Raw genomic sequence first — 20,185 nt, forward strand, 5'->3', positions numbered from 1 at the left:
TTAACTACCCTCCAAGCAATTAGAGACAGGCAGCAAATGCTGGTCTTGCACATCCCATGAAGTAATATAACAATTAAAGTACATATACAGAAAGCAAGATGATCCAATTCATGTGTTGTTCAAACCAGGTATAAACTATAGTCAAGATAGTGGTTAGTCAAATGATTGACTGTTTTTATAACCATAATGAGATGAAACAACCTCGACAGAGTTCAGGGCTGCAAACACAATGAGAAAAAGGGAAGCAAATTACAAGGCAAGCAGCATATCATGAATTTTAATTCTGCCAGCTGCCATGTAGGCTTCGAATGCATAGCCCAGAGGAAATGCCTGGGTCTACACAGATTGCTAACGCAATGACATACCCATCACACTACCTTCTACACATCTGACGTGCGGGACAGTCAAAAGCTAATGAGACAAAAAATAGCCATTGATAAATTCAATATATACAGAACTTTGGAGAAACCTCTATCTAGGGAGTGGTTACAATGTGCAACATAAGGAGGATGGTTAAAGGGAAACTAGGCAAACGCATGAGGGAAAAAAGGAGGAAACGTTTTGATGACAGAGTTAGATGAAAAGGATAGAGCATAAACATAGTTGGACTATTCTCCTTGAAGAGAAGAAAGCAGAGAGGGGAGATCTGATTGAGGCTTTCAAATTCATGACTGGGTTGAACAGAGTAAATAGGGTGAAGCTGTTTCAATTTGTGAAAGAAACAAGAATGAAATGACATAGATTTAATGTGATCATTGAATCCCCTACAGTGTGAAAGCAGGCCATTTAGACCCTCTGAAGAACATTCCACCCAGACACACACCCCTAACCTATCCCTGGGATCCTGCATTTCCCACAGCTAACCCACCTAGCCTGCACATTCCTGGACACTACAGGCAACTTAGCATGGCCAATCCCGCATGGCTAACCTGCACATCTTTGGACTGTGGGAGGAAATCAGAGAACCTGGACGAAACCCGCACAGACACAGGAAGAACATGCAAACTCCACACAGGCAGTCACCAGAGGGTGGAATCAAATCCGGGTCCCTGGGGCCGTAAGGCAGCAGTGCCAACCACTGAGCCACCAGACCACCTTGTGTGAATGAAGCAAGAGGGATGAGAGAAAAAACATTTACATGCAACAGGTAGTTAGGGTCTGGAATGCACTGCCCGGAAACGTGGCGGAGGCCTGTTTAACTGAGGCATTGGATTTTAAATGTAGGTTTGCTCGCTGAGCTGGAAGGTTCATTTCCAGACGTTTCGTCACTCTGCTGGGTAACATCTTCAGTGGGCGAAACAAGGCAAACACTAGCCACCAGGATACATGAACATCAACCAGCTACAAAATGACATGACCCTCTCTCACTAGTATCCTTACATACAGATAAGGAAGGACAGCACTTTGACTGGGACAACACATCCATTCTATGACAAGCCAAACAAAGACACGCACGAGAATTACTAGAAGCATGGCATTCCAACTGGAACTCTATCAACAAACACATCGAGTTAGACCCGATTTACCACATCCAGAGAAGAAGAACAGGAAATGACATCACCAAACCAAAGAAAACCAAACATATAAATAGAAAGCAAGTAGTATCAACAGTGCTTCACCCGGAGGCCCACTGAAGATGTTACCTAGCAGGATGACGAATTTTCTGGAAATAAACCTTCCAGTGCAGCAAGCAAACCTACATCCAGAACCTCAACCTGAGTTACAAATCTTCTCAAGACTCGCATTGGATTTTATTTTGGATTGTAATGGTGTGCAGAGATATGGGGATAATTTCAGGAGATGAGATACCAGAGCCAGTGCAGGCACAATGAGCCAAATAACCTCAGGTTACACTAAGAACTCAGATTCTGTGGACACTGTTGACATGGATCAGTTGTAAAATTCCAAGAATTTGCCCTTGTCCCCTCACACAACTGCACTTCCTTCTACACAGAATTACAGAATAGCACAGACAGCTACTGGTTTCTGGGCTGTCTCCACACCAGGCCAAAGCTAGTCAGGCTTTACCCTGTATTTATCAGTGTCAGCTCCACTTCTATACATAGTGCAGTTGTTGAGAATCTCGTTTGAATTCGATTAATAAATATTTTATTCTCCCTCAAAAGTAACGTACAACTGCCAAAAGCAGTCCTGTATGTAGTATTCTTGAAATCACTGCCTGGAAGAACAGCAGAGGCAGATTTAATAATAACTTTCAAAGGGAAACCGGATATGTACTTGAAAATTTTTTTAAAATTGCAGGGTTCTGGAAGAAGAACAGGGGAAGTGTGACTAATTGCACAATTCTGTCAGAAAATTAGAATAGGCACGATGAGATGAGTGGCCTCTATCTGTGCTATACAATCGGTTGCTTTGACTGTCAGCATCGAAACCCTTACAAAGGCCAGACTGAATAGCATGAGATGATAGGATGGGTCTCGACTTCAACACCTGAAGGCTGTCGGCAATATAACAAATGTGGAGGATGGAGTGATTGCAGCAATAGGTCCAGGAGGGGAAAGTTCATCGGAAGAGTATTGACAAAGTAGTCACAGGAGGTCATGTCAGAGACGGAGAAAAGAGACTGGAAGCTGGAGCTGAGGTGACGGGGAGGGGTCAGTTTCTCATCAAATCACAGGTGCTTTTCCGCAGGAATCGATATTTCCTTTTGGAAATGCCCAGTAGGGCTGGTTAGAAAACCAATTAATGGTAAATAAGGTATAAATTCAGGATCCCCTGCACATCCTGTGGCTAACTCAGCACAGGCAGCTTTCCCCAAAGGTGAAATCAAATGCTCCTATTACGGATACTAAAGTGGAGTCGTGAGCTGATCTGCTGCATTATTGATGGAGTGCCTGCAGATTGAGAATTCTCAACAGAACATGTCTGATTTGATTCCGCCGTTTCAGTGTGTACCAATATCCACGCCCTTGCATGGAAAGGCTTCGAGGAGACCGGCTGCAAATCAAGCCAACAATTTCAGAGTTTTGGTTGAGACTCTGGCAGGGAGAATGACTGTGATGAAAGTAGAGCAGAAACCATCCTATCTGAGGGATCCCATATCCAACTGATAACCAGGTGCAGCCGTCACAAAAAGAAAGGGTAAGGATGTTAGAGGGAAAACTACGTCAGACTGGGCTGTGGCATGAGTCATGAGGGTGCAGTCACAGAGGACTCCAAATTGAAAGATGAAAATAAATTAATCAGGAGAAAAATGAATTAAAGATTAAGTGTGCACTGTGCTAGATTTAACAAAGTTATGAAATAAATTAGTATTAGTTAAGGCGATAAGATTTAAATCCAGTTGGATTATAATGATGACTGCCTCTCCAGCCACCATCTCTACCTGAACCCAAGTTCATTCGAATCTGTTATTCTGCCCTGAATTGTAAAACTCTTGATTGTTCCCCATGCATGCAACAGCTCCAGGTTAAAACAAAACTCTTCTCAGTCTTGCTTTCAGATTCCCTCTCTTCCATGGCCTCAATTGTCCCCATCTTACTAATTTCCTTCAAACCAACAACCATCTTGAAGGCACCTCATGCACTCCTAATCATCTTCAAATCACCAAGGACCCCATCTCTGGAATTCCCTCCATATAACTCTGCATCTCGCTACCCTCATGTAAGATGTTCCTGAAAACGTGGCTCATTGATTGAGGTTTGAGTCTCCTGTCCTAATAGTTCATCATGCGGTTCAGTCTGATATTGTCTGATAATACTCATTGGGAACTCTTCCTTTGTTAAAAGTCACTTTTAAAAACAACTGTACAAATACACATTACTGATCTAGAAAAATACCATGACTTTCATTTAACTTTTGGCATCTGGATTGCTTGAATCTTGATCAGCCATCGTAATGTGTTATCAGGCAATGTGAACTCTACAAATTAATCAATGTCTAAAAGTAATTGCTTCATATGATCTGTCAGCATGTTGCATTTTCACAATGCAAGAAGCAGAGTGCACCTGCTGTCGAACAGTCGCATGATATAAATTAGTTACCTCAGATAAACATGGAGGTGAAAGTTGACGTTCTCTGTAGCAGTTCAGGTAAACAAACACATTCCGTGAAAGAGAATGATTTGTTAATCAAGGTTTTGCAGGAGGGATCAATGGTAATTTCTTGTTTCATTGAAATTGTTGTACAGTAGCTGTGAGTTTGTGCGCAGTGAGCCCTTGCCCTGGAGATTAGCAGCTTCCCCAAGAGGAGAACTCTGCTTTTAAAAGGAGGAAGAACATTCAGAGGACTGTAGTGCAGTGGTTATTTCACTGTCGTATTCTTCAAAAGAATGCAACTTTAAGCCTCATCATAAAGTGCACTCAGGAAGGCAGTCATTATAAGTTGGATGCAGACTGGAAAGTATTAAAAGGATGGGTTCTGAAAAAATGTCATGGTTGAGGTTGGACAAGTGAAAGAATGAAATAGGACACAAGGGCAGAGATCACCTCTTAGGTAGGTACTGCAGTGAATTATCAAGGACGGAATGATTTCCAAAAAAAATTGAATGCCCATATGGAAAGTTGAATTCAACATTTATTCCCTTCAAAAGTGCGTTACATTTCAGTCTCTCCCAGAAGGTTCAGTGGCTTGTCAGTGGGATGGAGAGCACATACTCTGAATAGTAATGTGCGACATCTGTTTACAGAGTGCATGAACCAGGGTCTTTTCCTATCCAGAATGAGATGGGGTGTTTGTAAAGGTCCTGCTTAATAGGACTTGTGTGGGCAGTATCTAATGAAGTTGCAGGATGGTCTGGGAGGTTAGTAAGTGCATGAACTGGAGGTGTTAAACTTTAATGCAAGAGATGAGCTACAGTAAAGGAAACAAATGAGGGACTGCAATATTAAGTAGATGCAAACAGAGCAGCCTTGATAGATACGATCTAAGATGATGAGAGTAAAGTTAAGCCATTTGGCCCACCGAGTTTGCTCTGCCATTCAATTATGGCTGATATTTCTCAACTGTATTCTCCTGCCTTCCCCCCCCATAATCCTTGATCCCCTTACTTATCAAGATCCTACCGATCTCTGTCTTAAAGACACTCAATGACTTGGCTTCACATCCTTCTGCGGCAATGAGTTCTACAGATTCACCACCCTCTGAAGGGTGCAGAAATTCATCTCAGTTCTAAAGAGCCATACCTTCATTCTGACACTGTGCCCTCAGATCTTAGTCTCTCCTACCAGATTTCGCAGCATTCCCAGAGTTCCAGTGAGATCCCTTCCCATCCTAATTTCCATCATGTACAGATGCAGATTCGTCTTCAACTGCTCCTTATATGACAAGCCCTTCATCCTCACGATCATTCTTGTAAACTTTCTCTGGAACCCCTCCAAGGTCAGCATATCCTTCCTTAGATATGGGAGCTGAAACTGCTCACAATACTCCAAATGTGGTCTGACCAGAGCTTTATACAATCTCAGTTGTACATCTCTGCTTTAGTATTCTTGAAATGAATGCTAACATTGCATTTGCTTTCCTAACTGCCAACTGAACCTGCATGTTAACCTTAAGAATCCTGAACTAGGAGTCCCAAGTCCCTTTGTCCATTCAGAAAATAAGTCTATGCTTCTATTCTTCCGAAGTGCATAACCTCTCACTTTCCCACATTGGATACAATCTGCCATTTCTTTGCCCACTCTCCACACTGTCCAAGTCCTTCCACAGTACTATCTGCCCCTCCACCTATTGTTGGGTCATCTGCAAACTTAGCAACAGCGTCTCTTCATCCAGATTGCAGAACTCCCCCAGTTACCATCCTGAAAACGGCATCCTGAAAAAGATCCCTTTTATTCCTGCTCTCTGCCTTCTGCCAATCAGCCAATTCTCTATCCATGCCAGTAACTTCTCCCTACCACCATGAGCTCTTATCTTATTTAGCAGCCTCCTGCCACCTTGTCAAAGTCCTTCTGGAAATCCAAATGGATCACTGGCTCTCCTTTCTCTAACTTGCTCATTACCTCCTCAAAGAATTCTAACAGGTTTGTCAGGCATGACCACCCCTTGATGAAGCTGTGCTGAATTGGGTCTATTTTACCATGCACCTCCAAGTTCTCCACAATCTGATCCTTAATGAACTCTAACTCTAACAATGAGTGAAATGCAACTTCAGGAGAGAGAAGGGAAAGAAAAGGAAGAAAAAAAAATCATTTTTATGCAACAAGTGGTGGAGGTAGGTACAGTTACAACATTTAAAAAAACATTTGGATAGGTACACAAATAGGAAAGGTTTAAGGAGGATATGAACCAAATGGGACTAGTTTAGTTTGAGACGCTTGGACAGCATGGGAGTGTTGGGCCGAGGGGTCTGATTTCATGCTATATGACTATAATACAATGCACGAGATTCAGTTTCTCTTGCTATGAAGACTGGGGTCCATCATTGAGATCTGGCGCCACTGTGTGGTCAAAAATCTAAACTTGTGTCTGCACATTTCACAATGCTCATTTCGATATACATAGAATGGTGCATAATTCACAGAGATGGAGTAGTGTAACTGTACTCAGATAGAGTACTAAGGCACAAAATGAGGACACTCCATGCAAACGGCTTCTGGTGGAACAATTCAAGTCATTCCTCTCCCCTACCCTCCTTTTTGTTCTCCTTCCAGTATTTATTTAACTCATGCCTGAAAGGAACTATTAAGTATTCTTCCGAATAATATAGAAGCAAAATTAAAGGGTAACAGCCTTACAATGTCAGTTTTTATTTTTAAACACTGAAAATATTTCAAGACACAATTTAATTTTTGACATCTCCAATAGAGATGTTTTTGTTTCTTTACTTGTTCCATAACCATCCCCTTTTTGCCTTGCACTGTCATCCCTTCTGTCCTTTAATTACTCCATCCTTCTACACCACACCCTTTCCATTTCCTTCTTTCCTGATAACTCTACGTATTTCCCCCCAGCCCCCCACCCCACTTCCTCCACTCCCCCTTTTGCTAAACTGGTCCTCAACTTGCTTCTAAACAGGTAATACTCTGACTTCACCTACTTCTAAATGAGAGGTTTTCAACCCAAACCATATCTTTCTCCACATGGGATTAGGATATCATAGCAATTACAGTAACATGGCTCAGGGATGGACAGGGCTGGCAGCTTAATGTTCCAGGATACAAATGCTAGAGGAAGGACAGAAAGGGAGGCGAGAGGGGAGGGGAGTGGTGTTTTTGATCAGGGATAGCATTACGACAGCACTTCGGTTGAATATTCCTGGGAATACATCCAGGGAAGTTATTTGGGTGCCTTGAGAGATAAGAAAGGGGTGATCATCTTATTGGGATTGTATTATAGACCCCCTAATAGTCAGCAAAAAATTGAGAAACAAATCTGTAAGGAGGTCTCAGCAATCTGTAAGAATAATAGGGTGGTTATGGTCAGGCTTTTTAACTTTCCAAACATAGACTGGGACTGCCATAGTGTTATGGGTTGAGATGGAGAGGAATATGTTAAGTGTGTACAAGAAAGTTTTCTGATTCAGTATGTGGAAGTATCTAATAGAAAAGTTGCAAAACTTGACCTACCTTTGGGAAAACAGGCAGGGCAGGTGACTAAGGTGTCAGTGGGGGAGCACTTTGGGGCCAATGACCATAATTCTATTAGTTTAAAAGTAGTGATGGAAAAAGAGAGAACTTCAACTTTTAGATCCAGTCTAAATTGGAGGGAGGCCAATTTTGACAGTATTAGGAAAGAACTTTCAAAAATTGATTGGGGGCTTATGTTCACAGGTAAAGGGATGGTGGGAAAGTGGGAAGCCTTCAAAAATGAGATAACAAGAGTCCAGAGACAGTATATTCCTGTTAGGGTGAAAGGAAAGGCTGGTAAGTAGTAGGGAGCGCTGGATGACGACAGATAATGAAGTTTTGTTTAAGAAAAAGAAGCAAGCATATGTCAGGTATAGACAGCAGAGATTGAGTGAATCCTTAGAAGAGTATAAAGACAGTAGAAGTATACTTAAGAGGGAAATCCGGAGGGCAAAAAGGGGACATGAGATAGCTTTGACAAATAGGGTTAAGGAGAATCCAAATGCATTAAGGACAGAAGGGGAACTAGGAAGAGTAGAGGACCCCTCAAAGATCAGTAAGGCAGCCGGTGTGTGAAATGCAGGAGATGGGGGAGATAATAAATGAGTATTTTGCATCAGTGTTTACTGTGGAGCAGGACAAGAAAGATATAGAATGTGGGGTAATAGATAGTGACATCTTGAAAAATGTCCATATTACAGAGGTGGTGGTGCTGGATGTCTTAAAACACACAAAAGTGGTTCAGGTGTACCCTAGAACTCTGTGGGAAGCTAGGCAAGTGATGGTTGGGCCCCTTGCTGAGATATTTGTATCATCCATAGTGACAGGTGAGGTGCCAGAAGACTGAAGGTTGGCTAACGTGGTGCCACTGTTTAAGAAAGGTGGTAAAGAAAAGCCAGGGAACTATCGACCCGATGAGTCTGACATTGGTGGAGGAAGAGTTGTTGGAGGGAATCCTGGGGGACAGGATTTACATGTAAATGGAAAGGTAAGGATGATTAGGGGTAGTCACAATGGCTTTGTGCGTGGGGACTCCCCACCACAAGGAAAAGACCTGGTCTATTTACCCTATCCATGCCCCTCTTGATTTTATAAACCTCGAAGTTCACCCCTCTGCCTCTGACACTGTAGGGAAATAGCCCTAGTCTATTTAGCCTCTCCCTGTAGCTCAAATCCTCCAAATCTGGCAACATCCTTCTAAATCTTTTCTGAACATCCTTCCTATAACAAGACGACCAGAATTGTACACAGTATTTCAAAAGTGGCCTAACAAATGTCTTGTACAGCTGCATTATGACTTCCCAACTCCTATACTCAATGCATTGACCAATAAAGGAAAGCACACCAAATGCTTTCTTCTCCATCATATCTACCGACAACTCCACTTTGAAGTAACTATGCACCCGCACTCCAAGCCCTCTGTTCAGCAACACTTCCCAGAACCTTACCATTAAGTGTATAAGCCCTGCCCTGATTTGCCTTTCCAAAAAGCAGAACCTCCCATTTCTCTAAATTAAACTCCATCTTCCACTCCTTGGCCCATCTGATCAAGATCCCTTCGTACACTGAGGTAACTTTCTTTGCTGTCCACTACACCACCAATTTTGGTGTCATCTGCAAACATACTAGCCATATCTCCTATACACGCACTGAAACGTGACTCCAAACCCAAAAACGTGGCTGACTTTTAACTGTCCTTTGAAATGACTTAGCAAGCCACTTAGCTTAAGGGTATTAAGGATGGGCAACAAATGGTCTTTCAAGAGACACCAACATCCCATAAAATAACAGAAAATCTTTCACTGCTGAGGTAGTAAAACCACTCCTGAAATCACTTCATGACCCAGAACCTCCCTATCTCTTGCGTCCTTGAGCCCTACAATCCTCTCTACTTTCAGCGAGCTCGGCCCTTAATTCAAATTCCCTTCCTGAACACTCTGCCTCCCTTCCTTTTAACTTGCTTCTTAAAACCTCTCTCTTTGATAGATCTTTGGTCATTTGTCCCACTATCACTTGTGATGGCTCCATGTAAAATATTACTTGATAACGCTTCTCTGCAGCTGGTTGAGGTGTTTTACTACATTCAAAGTGTTGCATAAATGCAAGCTGTTATTTTCTCAGCTCTCACCATGATCAATGAATGTTAAAAAACTACCATTCAGCTCCAGAACGTTTAGTTTCCAACAAAGTACACTGCACATATTTGTCAGAATGAAATGTAGCCTCTCCGATCAGAGCTGAATGTCAGGCAGAGAGCTTATTAATATTTATATGATTTTCAGGAGAGTAAGGAATACTTCATTCTAGATGCCTGTATGTCAATGTAAAGTGCGATTACTCCACAGTATTTTATTATACTCTGATAAGGAAGGTAAACAGATTGGTCACATCAAATCCCATACATTACCTCATCCTCTTTCAGGCCCTCACAGGAACACAAGAAAAAAAAAGAAGCCCCTTGCTCCAACATGCAACAGAACTGTAACTGATTGACAACTACAGTTACCTAACCGCTCCCATATCCTTTGATTCCCAAGAGCCCAAATATCTGTGTCCCAATATTTGGGACAATAATGAACTCTCAATTAATGCTTGTAATTAGATTCACTTTTTGACTCTGACACCACTAGCTGTCATCAAACTGGCTATGTTTGGGTCCACAGCAACAGTAACTACGTTGTAGAAAGTAATTCCCTGACTGACACTTTGGAATATCCTGACAAAGTGAAGGGCCACAAAGGTTATGTTATTGAATTAGTAATCCAAAGACCTGGCACTATGCACATTGAATTCTGTTAATTAAACACACCTAAAATTTTAAACAGGAATAGCATGAGTGATGGTGATTGTAGGGCTAGCCGACCTTTGTAAAAGCCCAGATAATTCACTGACATCCATTCGGGAAGGAAGCCTGAATCATGACCTATAAGCATCAACATCAATGTGGCTAGCTTGGAACTGACCTTCTCAGCCACTATAGCAACTCACCACTTTCCCAAAACTAATCAAGATGGGCAATAAATGCTCTACTAATACACACTTCCCATAAATGAATAACAATCTACAAAAATCAAGCTCTTTATTGAGATGAAAAACACTTGTGCTCTCTCCAGTTCAGATTTTCCAAAGTACAACTAATCGACTTCTACAATTCATACAAATCTTAGAATAAAATTGGCAGGGAAGGACATTGAAATAAACAGCACCAAAGTGTAACACTTAGCTTGATTTGAGGAGAAAGGGATTGAGGAGCCCAGTTAGAGGGCAGTTAAAATGGGGAAGCAGAGTTCAGTTAAAGCAGTCAGGCTGGTGGGGCTTATTGCACTTTCCTTGTGCCTTAACCTCTGAGATGTGTTGGCTCGATTTGGTGCTCAGAAGTAGGGTTTCAACCCACAAATTTCTGACCGAGGGTCAATAGCATTTACTGGCTACATCTGATAGTGTTTCATGATAATGATAAGATGTTCTCTTTTAAAAGAGAACTTTAACATAATTACAGAAGTAATCCAGTTAGTGTTTTCATAAGTTTTTAGTTAGTACTTTGGTGCACAAAAGCAGGCAACGATTAATAGTAAGCCTCAAAAAGAAACACTCAGTCTTACTTTTCATTGTTCCATCCTCTTCGTCCTCTCCACTGTTGATCACCATGGTCCCCATCTGAGAGTCCAGCGTCGAGCTGTCATGCTCAATCATTGTTCGTGCACCTTCACTCATCGTGCTGGCCGCTCTCATGGTCCCAGTGTCCTCTGCACTTGCTCGAACCATGGTGCCCGAGTCAACATCATCCTCTTCCTGTGTCAAATATACAAAAAGCAGCTTGACATTGAAATCATAATTGTGTTATTGTCCAGACCAAACCCTTCAAACTTTTTTAGAAGATAGGAAATGATTAGGCTGTAGACTATTTTAAAGTTAAGTGTAAGGCATTGAATTCCAGATATTGGTCAAACTACTTGACGTTAAATAAAACACACTTTATTCATACACTATAGATAAAATACAACAAAATAAAGAAGAAATTGAAATAACCTATCACAAACTTTAACAGAATAATAAATTATTTAACAATTAAATAGTAACTGATCTAATACAGTCACATCCAATAAACGCACCCATGGAAAAGGCAAATTCAACAAAATAGATGGTCTCACAGAGAATTCTCCAGACCAAGAGGAAAATAAAGCAAGAGAAAACTGAGAAAAAAAAGAGTAGGAGGGAGCTTCAGGACCCCAGCAACAACTGAACTAAAACCCTGGTTCTGAGAGAGCTTACCCGCCCATTCAGGCTGCTTCTATGGTTCCAACTTTAAAGAAAAAAAAAACAAGGTCTCACAAACACAAGGCTCTGAGTAGACTGCTGGGCACCTCTCTCTCAACCTTACTTCATAAAAAAAACCCAGGACAAAATGCACCTCTTAAATTCACAGTATTGTCACAATTGCATTGTTAACCATATCTAAATTATTTATTTGGAGGCAGGTGGTGGGCATTAATCAGGGTTCCATATACAATGGCTCAAGGTGGACTCTTGTGGTCCAGTAGTAGTGTCCCTACCTCAGAGCCAGCAGGCTTGAGTTTTGTCTCACCTGCTTCAGGGGTGTGTGAATATATTTCTGAACAAGTTAATTAGAAAATATCCACAGAGGGCCAGGTATTGAAAATTGTGGTGCGGTTAAGTTCAGAGACATATGCTTGTGATGTTTAATTCTGCAAATACATGTCAGACTCAACAAATATTGGTCTTTCATTCAGTAGCTATCTGGGCAACAGCATGAAACATCCTGACAATGAATTTAAGAGAACATAAACAGGAAAAACAATCAGACAATATTATATGTGTACACCATCCTAATGCTGAAGCCTTCTCAGACAGAGAAAAAAATTCCGAACTAAATTCAATTTTGTTCATTCTTAATAGTCTAAATGCAACTGGCCACAGTTGACAGCAAAGGTTGGAGAGATTCAATGCGCTCTCTTTATAGCAGTACAAATCAAATGGAAATTTAATAAATTTTCAATATTTTGAGGGGAGAAAAGGGGACAATGATGTCAACTAGCAGTGGATTGGTGACCTGTGGGCACAGGATTAATTGGGAAAAAAAAAGGAAAAACACGGGGATTTTTTTTAGAAAACATAAGCCATTTTGATCTGGAATATGCTACCTGAAAAAGTTGAGAAAGCAGATTCATTAGGAACTTTCTGAAGGCAATTGGCTAAATACTCAAAATGGAGAGAATGTAGAGGATTGAATTTAATTTGATAGCACTTTCAAAGAGCTAGCGTAGGCATGATGGACCAATCAGCCCTCTTTTGTGCTGTATCAGTCCACAGTTCTTGAAAATGAACGCAGTTTTGTTGTAAAATTGAATAATAATACATTAAGAAATAGAATTAAAGTTACGAGGAAAGTAAATTAATATCTATATCTAGCAATCAAAAAGAAATATTATTGTAACCCCTCCCCCCATAAAAATACCACCTAGATGAACCATCCAAGACTGTTTTTTTCATAACCATATATTCAACATCACGACCAGAAATAAAAATTGTGGAAATGATTAAACTTTAATTCCTCATCACAACTTGATGTTCGATAGAGACATTAGCAAAGAAACAATAGTTTGAGTTAATAGGATCTAAGTCACGTGCATTACCATTCACTACAAAATGCAAAGGCAAAACAATTCGCGAAATTAGTCTGAGGAGTTTGAACTGAAAGTTCAAACTCAGTAGACCACAGATGAGTGGTGTTGAAAATGATAAATATTACACTGGTGGGGAGGCAGCATTAATGGGGAACCTCTTTCTCTGGCTAAGTAAGTATTCTATATCTGATGAAAGAGTGCTCGATGCTGGCACATGGTATATAAAATGGAAAGCACTCATTCTCTAGCACTGCTATTTCACCTTGGCAAGTGAAGGTTTGCTCACACACACACCACTGTCAATATGCATGCACACATTTGCACAAAACCAAATCCAAACAGACCAAACAACAGCAATATTAATGTACAGCTGAACTGCTGCATTTGTCAAACAATTGCTGCATGGCAAAAATAATTTGTTGTGCAAAGTGCTTCAAGATGATTTGACAATACAACAAAAACTATGCATTATCACACACATTTCTTGCACAACATTCCTTCCTTCAAAAACCAACATGCAACTTTCATTTTTAAAAGCATTGTAAAACCTCATGCAAAACTTCACACATTACAACCAACAGGCTATCCTCACCTCCATCTTATGCCTATTTTTACTCAGTAACACAAATTTTCTATACACTGGTCTCTAGACAAAGGAAGAATTACAAACTCATTAAGCAAAAGCAACCAGAATAACAGCTAACACAAATATGTCCACAAGAGAACAGTCTGGGTGATCTAGCCAGACCTTTAAGATTACATGTGGAGACCTGTCTTCAGTTCTGGGAGCAACACTACATTATTGATCTGGAGGGGCAAAGTGTAAATCTGTTTGGAGCATTTTTGTTTTGAGTACAGGATATCATGGAGCCCTCAAATCCAAGTGTTTAAGATGAAAGGATTTAATCAAATAGGTAGGGAGAAACCATTTCCTTTGGTGGGATGGAGACAGGGTGCAATGGGGGAGGGGAGGAATAGCTTTACATTTGGAGCTGGCAGTAGAAATCTGGAACTCTTCAATTTGCCTGAGTCTGGGGGTTGGTGGGGAGGGGGGGGGGGGTGTAGTAGATTAGAGGCTGAGGGAATCCAACTGAAAATTTCAACATTGTGATCAATAGATTTTTGAGAGGCGTGGGATAATAATGGATATGGAACCAGGCAAAGCATAAATAGCTAAGATCATCAGCCATGATTAGAATAAATGGTGGAACAGGATCAAGAGGTTAAGTGGTGTCTTCCTGTCGGAGACTGCTTCCTGTGTTATATTCTTCTTCCAGTTTAAAATTACTGCATAATAAGATATCCTTGACTCCTGGATACCGACGTTGTCCATTTCTGCGAATCTCCAAGGCTATTTGAGCAATATCAAGTATTGGGTAGGGCCCCCATTTACATTTAATGGGAGCTTGCATTTAAGACTAGACTCTGGATCAGGTTCTGAGGTTGCCTGACACCATGAACAGCCAAAGATAATTCAAACATAGTCAAGAGTAAATATTATAGTACTGGGAGACTGGATCTACTCAGGAGGAAACTTGGGCATCCAGCAAATATCTTATGCAGCTCATTGATCACACTAGCTTCCTGCTAAGCAACACCTTAAAAACCCATCTTGCTTTCAAATCCTTGCATGACTTCATCTCTCAACCTCAAATCTTCTGCAGCTCGATAATCCTCCAAAGATACCTGTACTACTCCAACTCTGGTCCCTGAGCATCCCCAAATTAAAATGCTCCACCACTGTTGGTTATGTTTCCAGATGCTAAAGCCCAAAATTCCAAAACTCAATTCTTAAAACATTATCTCCCTTTTCTTCAAGATGCTCCTCCTTTTTTGGTCATCTATTCTGACATCTCTTTCTGCGGTTCTGTGTTAACTTCCGCTTGAAACACTCAAAAGTGCTCATAGATCTTTTCCTGTTGTAGACATTATAGAAATTCAAAGGTGCTGTTTTGTCCATTACTACTAGCTAACTGGGGCATGTCCCATGACAAATAGTTCCCCCCTGGATTAATTATCAGATTGGAGGAGGGGTGGATCATTCAACTCCTCAAGCTTGATCTAACATTCAAATTAGACCATGGCTGATCACTTATCTATCTTGGTTCCAAGTACGATATTCTTTGAAAAAGCAAGAAAAATATCACATTGGTGGACCCCACTGATGCTACAAGAGCCACCAAGTGGACCTTGCATTACAGTCTCATGATTTGTTGAACTATACCACTAACAAATGCCTGATTTGCTTTTAAAAGTAACCATTAGTCCAACCTCCTCAAGTGCAAGACTAAAATTCTGGCATGTGGCTCAAACTCTCACCTTCTGACCAAAGGCAAGAGTACTACTCACTGAAACAAGCTGACACTTTTAGTACAACTTGAGCAAAGATGAATCAATAGAAATCTGGCAGAGACTTACCGAGTTCTCCTCATCGTCCTGATCCAAGTCTCGCTGTTGCTCCTCCTGACGCTTGAGCTTAATTTCCATCATATCATTGATGAGATCCCGCAGTATTGACACAGGTTTGGCACTTTTAATGAAGGGATGCTGGAAGGTTAAAAAAAAGATGCATTTGAAAAATTCTGACAGAAGAGAAACTAAGAGTTTGATGGTTTGGCACCTCAAAATGCAGCACAGAAGTGAGTATTACAAAGTTGGAGTGTGAATCTTCTTTAACTACCATTCAACTATGAGTTTGGAAACTTCTAAATGTTACACAAGTCCATTAGGAATAGTCATTATAAACATAATTTAAACAGTACAGAAACAGGCCATTTGGCCCAAATGGTCTATGCTGTGTTTATGCTCTACAAAATCCTCCACATTATTTTGTCTTACCCCCTTCATGTATCCTTTTATTTCTTTCTCCATCATGCAGTTATTCAATTTCCCCTTAAATCTGTTATCTTCCTCCAATTAGTGCTCATCTCTCTCTCTGGGAAAAGTAGTTGCTTCCGGATTCCTTATTGACTACACCCAACTCATGTGAAAACTTTGAAGTAGTAAGCAAATAAGAATTTTTGTAGACAAACAAAAAAATAACAATTCTTTGGGCAGATACTTAGAAGGGAGAAGCTAGAACAACTGGGAGTGACTGGTAAAATTGAGGCTAGCAGAGCAAGAGAAAAATGAAGGAACAGATTTTCCAACAGTTGCAGAAGCAGAATAGATGTAAAATATTAACCACTATCAAGGACCAAGAAATTTGGAGAGGCATGATCAACAATATTATAAAACATAGTACCTGAAATAGTGACTGTGTTATATTTGTGACCATTAGTGTTAGTCTCCCCAAGTGAAAGCTGCCTCTTAAACACTTTCATAACTTGAAATACCTTGAATAGGTCACTACTCAGCTTTACCTTTCCTCGAGAACCCAAGTCCATATTTTTCCTAATATTGATGAGTCATCAGGTGCACTAAATAGTTTTAATAATTTTTAAGCACAAATGCAAACATTTTTCATTAATATGTATTGTCAGTTATTAATATGCATTGTTAATCACTTATAATTTTACATGCAATGGTTGTACTTGTTGGGCAGCAGTTGCTGAATACAAAACCAAAACACACAGGAGCAGAATGAGGCCACTGGGCCAAGCTAGACTGCTCCACTATTCGATCACAGCAGATACAATTCTCAATTCCATTCTCCTGTCTTCTCCCCGTAAACCTTGATCTCTTACTAAGCAGGAACCTCCGTTGTAGAATACATCGTGACTTGGCATTCACCAACTTCTGAGGAAGAGTTCCACAGATTCATCACCCCCTGGCTGAAGAAATCTCTCATCTGGGTTCCAAAGAGTCGTCCCTTCACTCTGAGGCTGTTCCCTCATCTCTCCGATGAGTGGAAACCATCTCCTTATCCACTATCTCGGCCTCTCAGTACTCTAAATTTCAATCAGTTCCACCCCCCTCAACCTTCTAAACTCCACTGAGTACAGGCCCAGATTCCTCAACCACTCCTCACATGACAAGCCATTCATACCCAGACATACTAAAAGTTACACAAATAACCAATATAAGATGATCACAACATTTGCTGGAAGCTTTGTATCTTCACACTGCACTGCAGCAAAAAAAAAGTCCAGGCATTTCATCCTTTTAAAATTAAATAAAAAGATGGGAGACATTAGCTCCAATGCACACGCTCTATGGTAATGCCTCAACCAATCAGAATCAACTTACTCACCAACTAACATCCATTTCTCCTGAAGTATAAATTGCTGGTCTCTTTGAACTCTGGCATTCTTGCCTCTGTCCTGATGAGTGCAAGATGAAAAGCTTTGATAATATGTCTCCTTTTTCAGCAACAAATTTACACTCAAAGAAAATAAAGACACAAACTTCTACAGAATTTTTCACAATCTCAGGATATCTCAAAATGATTCCAGAGTTTACAGTATGGTTTCCTCAGTTCTAACAACAAAGCTTCTGCCCAGCTGTTATTAGACTATCGAATGGATTCTCTAGCCTCCAATAATGCTGATCTTGCTAATGTTGATCTCTCTTTTACACCCTTTGCAATGTAATCGTTATGCCTGTCTAATCCTCTCTGAGCTGTACATCCTCGCTTACTATGATCTGCCTGTACTGCTCGCAAACAAAGTTTTCACTGTATTTCGGTACACGTGACAATCAAAATGAGTTTAGAAATCAGCTGCTACTTCTACACCCTACTCCCATAAATTACAACTGTCAAGAAACAACCATTTATCCTGTAAGTGCACTTAATGTTGAAACTGCATTTCATCCCTGGTCCTACTGTCAGTGTAAGTGCAGCAGATGTCCCACGATCAAACAACTGAATTTTTCCACCAAGCAGAGTTCACTTGAAAATATCCCACTGACTCTGATAATTAGAATCTTGCTGCCTCAGTGCCCTGGCCCTTGGAAGACGAGTTGAACTCCTGTCAAGGGTAGGAAAAAGATAAGCTGCTCTCGACGTCTTTCACAACTTCAGTATGCCCCAAAGCGCTTTACAGTTAATGAAGGTCAGTGTTGAAATGTAGAAAATGCAGCAGCTGTTTTGCACACGGCAAAGTCCCACAAACTGCCAAACAATAACAACCAAATATTATGCTTTAATGATGTTTGAACATTTTTGTTCAGTTTCTGTGTTTCCAAATCCAGTTTTTAAGTTTGGTTTCAATCCTGGGTCTTCCCACCGCAGAACTCATCTGAGCTGAAGTGCCAATTCATTAACACCAGGAATGTGCAGTGACCCATATGATCAAAATGCACCTGAAATACTGGGAAAATGCACCTACATCTTCTGGATACCTGAAACTCCAACTTGGGTCAATATTCCCTACTGTGCACAAGGTGTCAGATCAGGTTATCAATGGAAGATGTGCTTTCGTTGCCTTGTGAATCAATACTGAATAGCTAGTTCTGCAAGTTGCTTCATAAAGTAAACGACATTCTATGTCCCATCCATCACTAACCCTTACAAGCTAGCTGATTCATCGATAGAGATTGAGATGATGAATGGCAGAGTGGATTAATCTAAAGTGCTTGATTAGAATTCCAGCCAAGTTGGAGACACAGTGGGACCAAAATAAATCCATACAAATCTCTCAATATCCAGAGAACAGGCAACACAGACGGACAGTTTTATAATGTGTGCTGTATTGTAAAAGCTCCAAAGAAACATGCAATTAACAACCTGCAGTTGTTTATAGCTAAGGCAATGATTTACTCTTCATGGAATGGTACTTTCAACACCACCAGCGCAGTATTTGAGCAGCAAGTGACCAACCAATAGAATGTTATGACACATCGAGTAACTTGCCCAACATACAACTTCAACACAAACCACATCATTACAGGCCCATCATGATCTCTGCCCTTACCTGCCTCCCATCCAGCACCTGGATCCAATCCCCATCACAAAAGCAGCTTTTTAAATAAAGCCTAGAATTGCATATAAATCAAGTTCAGCATATTGAAAATACCCGCTATTCGACAGCTCCCAGGTGGAGCCAAATTAAACTGTTTGAATACACCTTGTTATCAGCATCAGATTCCATCATAATGCACAATACATTGGAGCTCTTTCAGAATGCCATATCCCTGCTCATAGGTACTCTAGCTCAGCACTTCAATTAACATTGCTCTCATGAGGCTCCCAGTGACATTCCCAAAAATCAATTTCAAGAATCTTCAGGTTCCTCTGCAGCTCCATGTTGGAGTGGTCTGCAGTCTATTCTCCCAACATGCCTCCAGCAAAGACCTACCAGTCATTTCCAGTCTTTCCTATTTCAACAATAACAGACTGTTTCTCAACATTGTGATACTGTCCTGTGCAAAATTCCTCAGTTGAGCAAAGACTTCTATTATAACAAGCTTTCAATACAACCAGCGAGTCCACTTTGATGGCTGCATTCCATGAATTAATATAAGCATGAGTCTACAACTTTCTGAATGAGCTCTACTGACCGAGCAACAGCTAAAATGCTTGCTGCGAGAATGTTATTTTCAACTATAACGTACCTGCAGCAGCTGTGTGGCAGCAGCCCTTTGTTCTGGGTTTTTAACTAAACACTGCTTCACAAAATCCGTAAATTCATCTGTCCAGAGTTCTGGTTTCCGGAATGTTGGCGGTGGGTTTGTGGGAATCATGAAAATAGCCTGCAGAATAGGGAAGAATATATATTCAGGTCACTTGCAAACATCTCATTAAATATGCAAAGCTGAGCTTCGTTGAAGAAAAATGCCACTGTAGAAGATCTAAAGGTCAGCTCTCTGGTGTCACATCCAGTAACTAGCTACTTTAATGTGATATTTATAATTTATACATTATTTTATAACACTTTGTGAAGATAATTTCTCATCAATTACAGCCTCGAGTGCTACAGAACATTTGCAGTGAACATTTCTAAAGATTCAAACTTAAAAAGTTTGTACACGTTCCAACTCTGGAAAGTAATGTGAACCCCTAACCAGAAGACTTGGGGCATATGAAGCGCAACTCATGTAGATGTGAAGCTAGGTCTTTATTTACAGGCC

General features: G+C 40.7%; 1 protein-coding gene across 2 annotated transcripts in view; it reads right to left on the minus strand.

Moving 5' to 3' along the window:
* Positions 1–20,185, minus strand: part of LOC140462849 (serine/threonine-protein kinase 3/4) — a 147,022-nt gene that overhangs the window by 70,832 nt on the left and 56,005 nt on the right. For both annotated transcript variants that reach the window (XR_011954548.1, XM_072556223.1), the window contains exons 7-9: positions 19,670–19,807; positions 15,593–15,721; positions 11,132–11,321 (exon numbers count right to left, since the gene is read on the minus strand). Coding sequence is in view for 1 of the 2 variants with exons in the window: in XM_072556223.1 (XP_072412324.1) it covers positions 11,132–11,321; positions 15,593–15,721; positions 19,670–19,807 (457 nt within the window). In the remaining variant the exon portion in view is untranslated. The remainder of the gene's footprint in view (positions 1–11,131; positions 11,322–15,592; positions 15,722–19,669; positions 19,808–20,185) is intronic.

Source organism: Chiloscyllium punctatum, chromosome 37, assembly GCF_047496795.1.
Source record: "Chiloscyllium punctatum isolate Juve2018m chromosome 37, sChiPun1.3, whole genome shotgun sequence".
In the NCBI taxonomy this organism is placed as follows: Eukaryota; Metazoa; Chordata; class Chondrichthyes; order Orectolobiformes; family Hemiscylliidae; genus Chiloscyllium; species Chiloscyllium punctatum.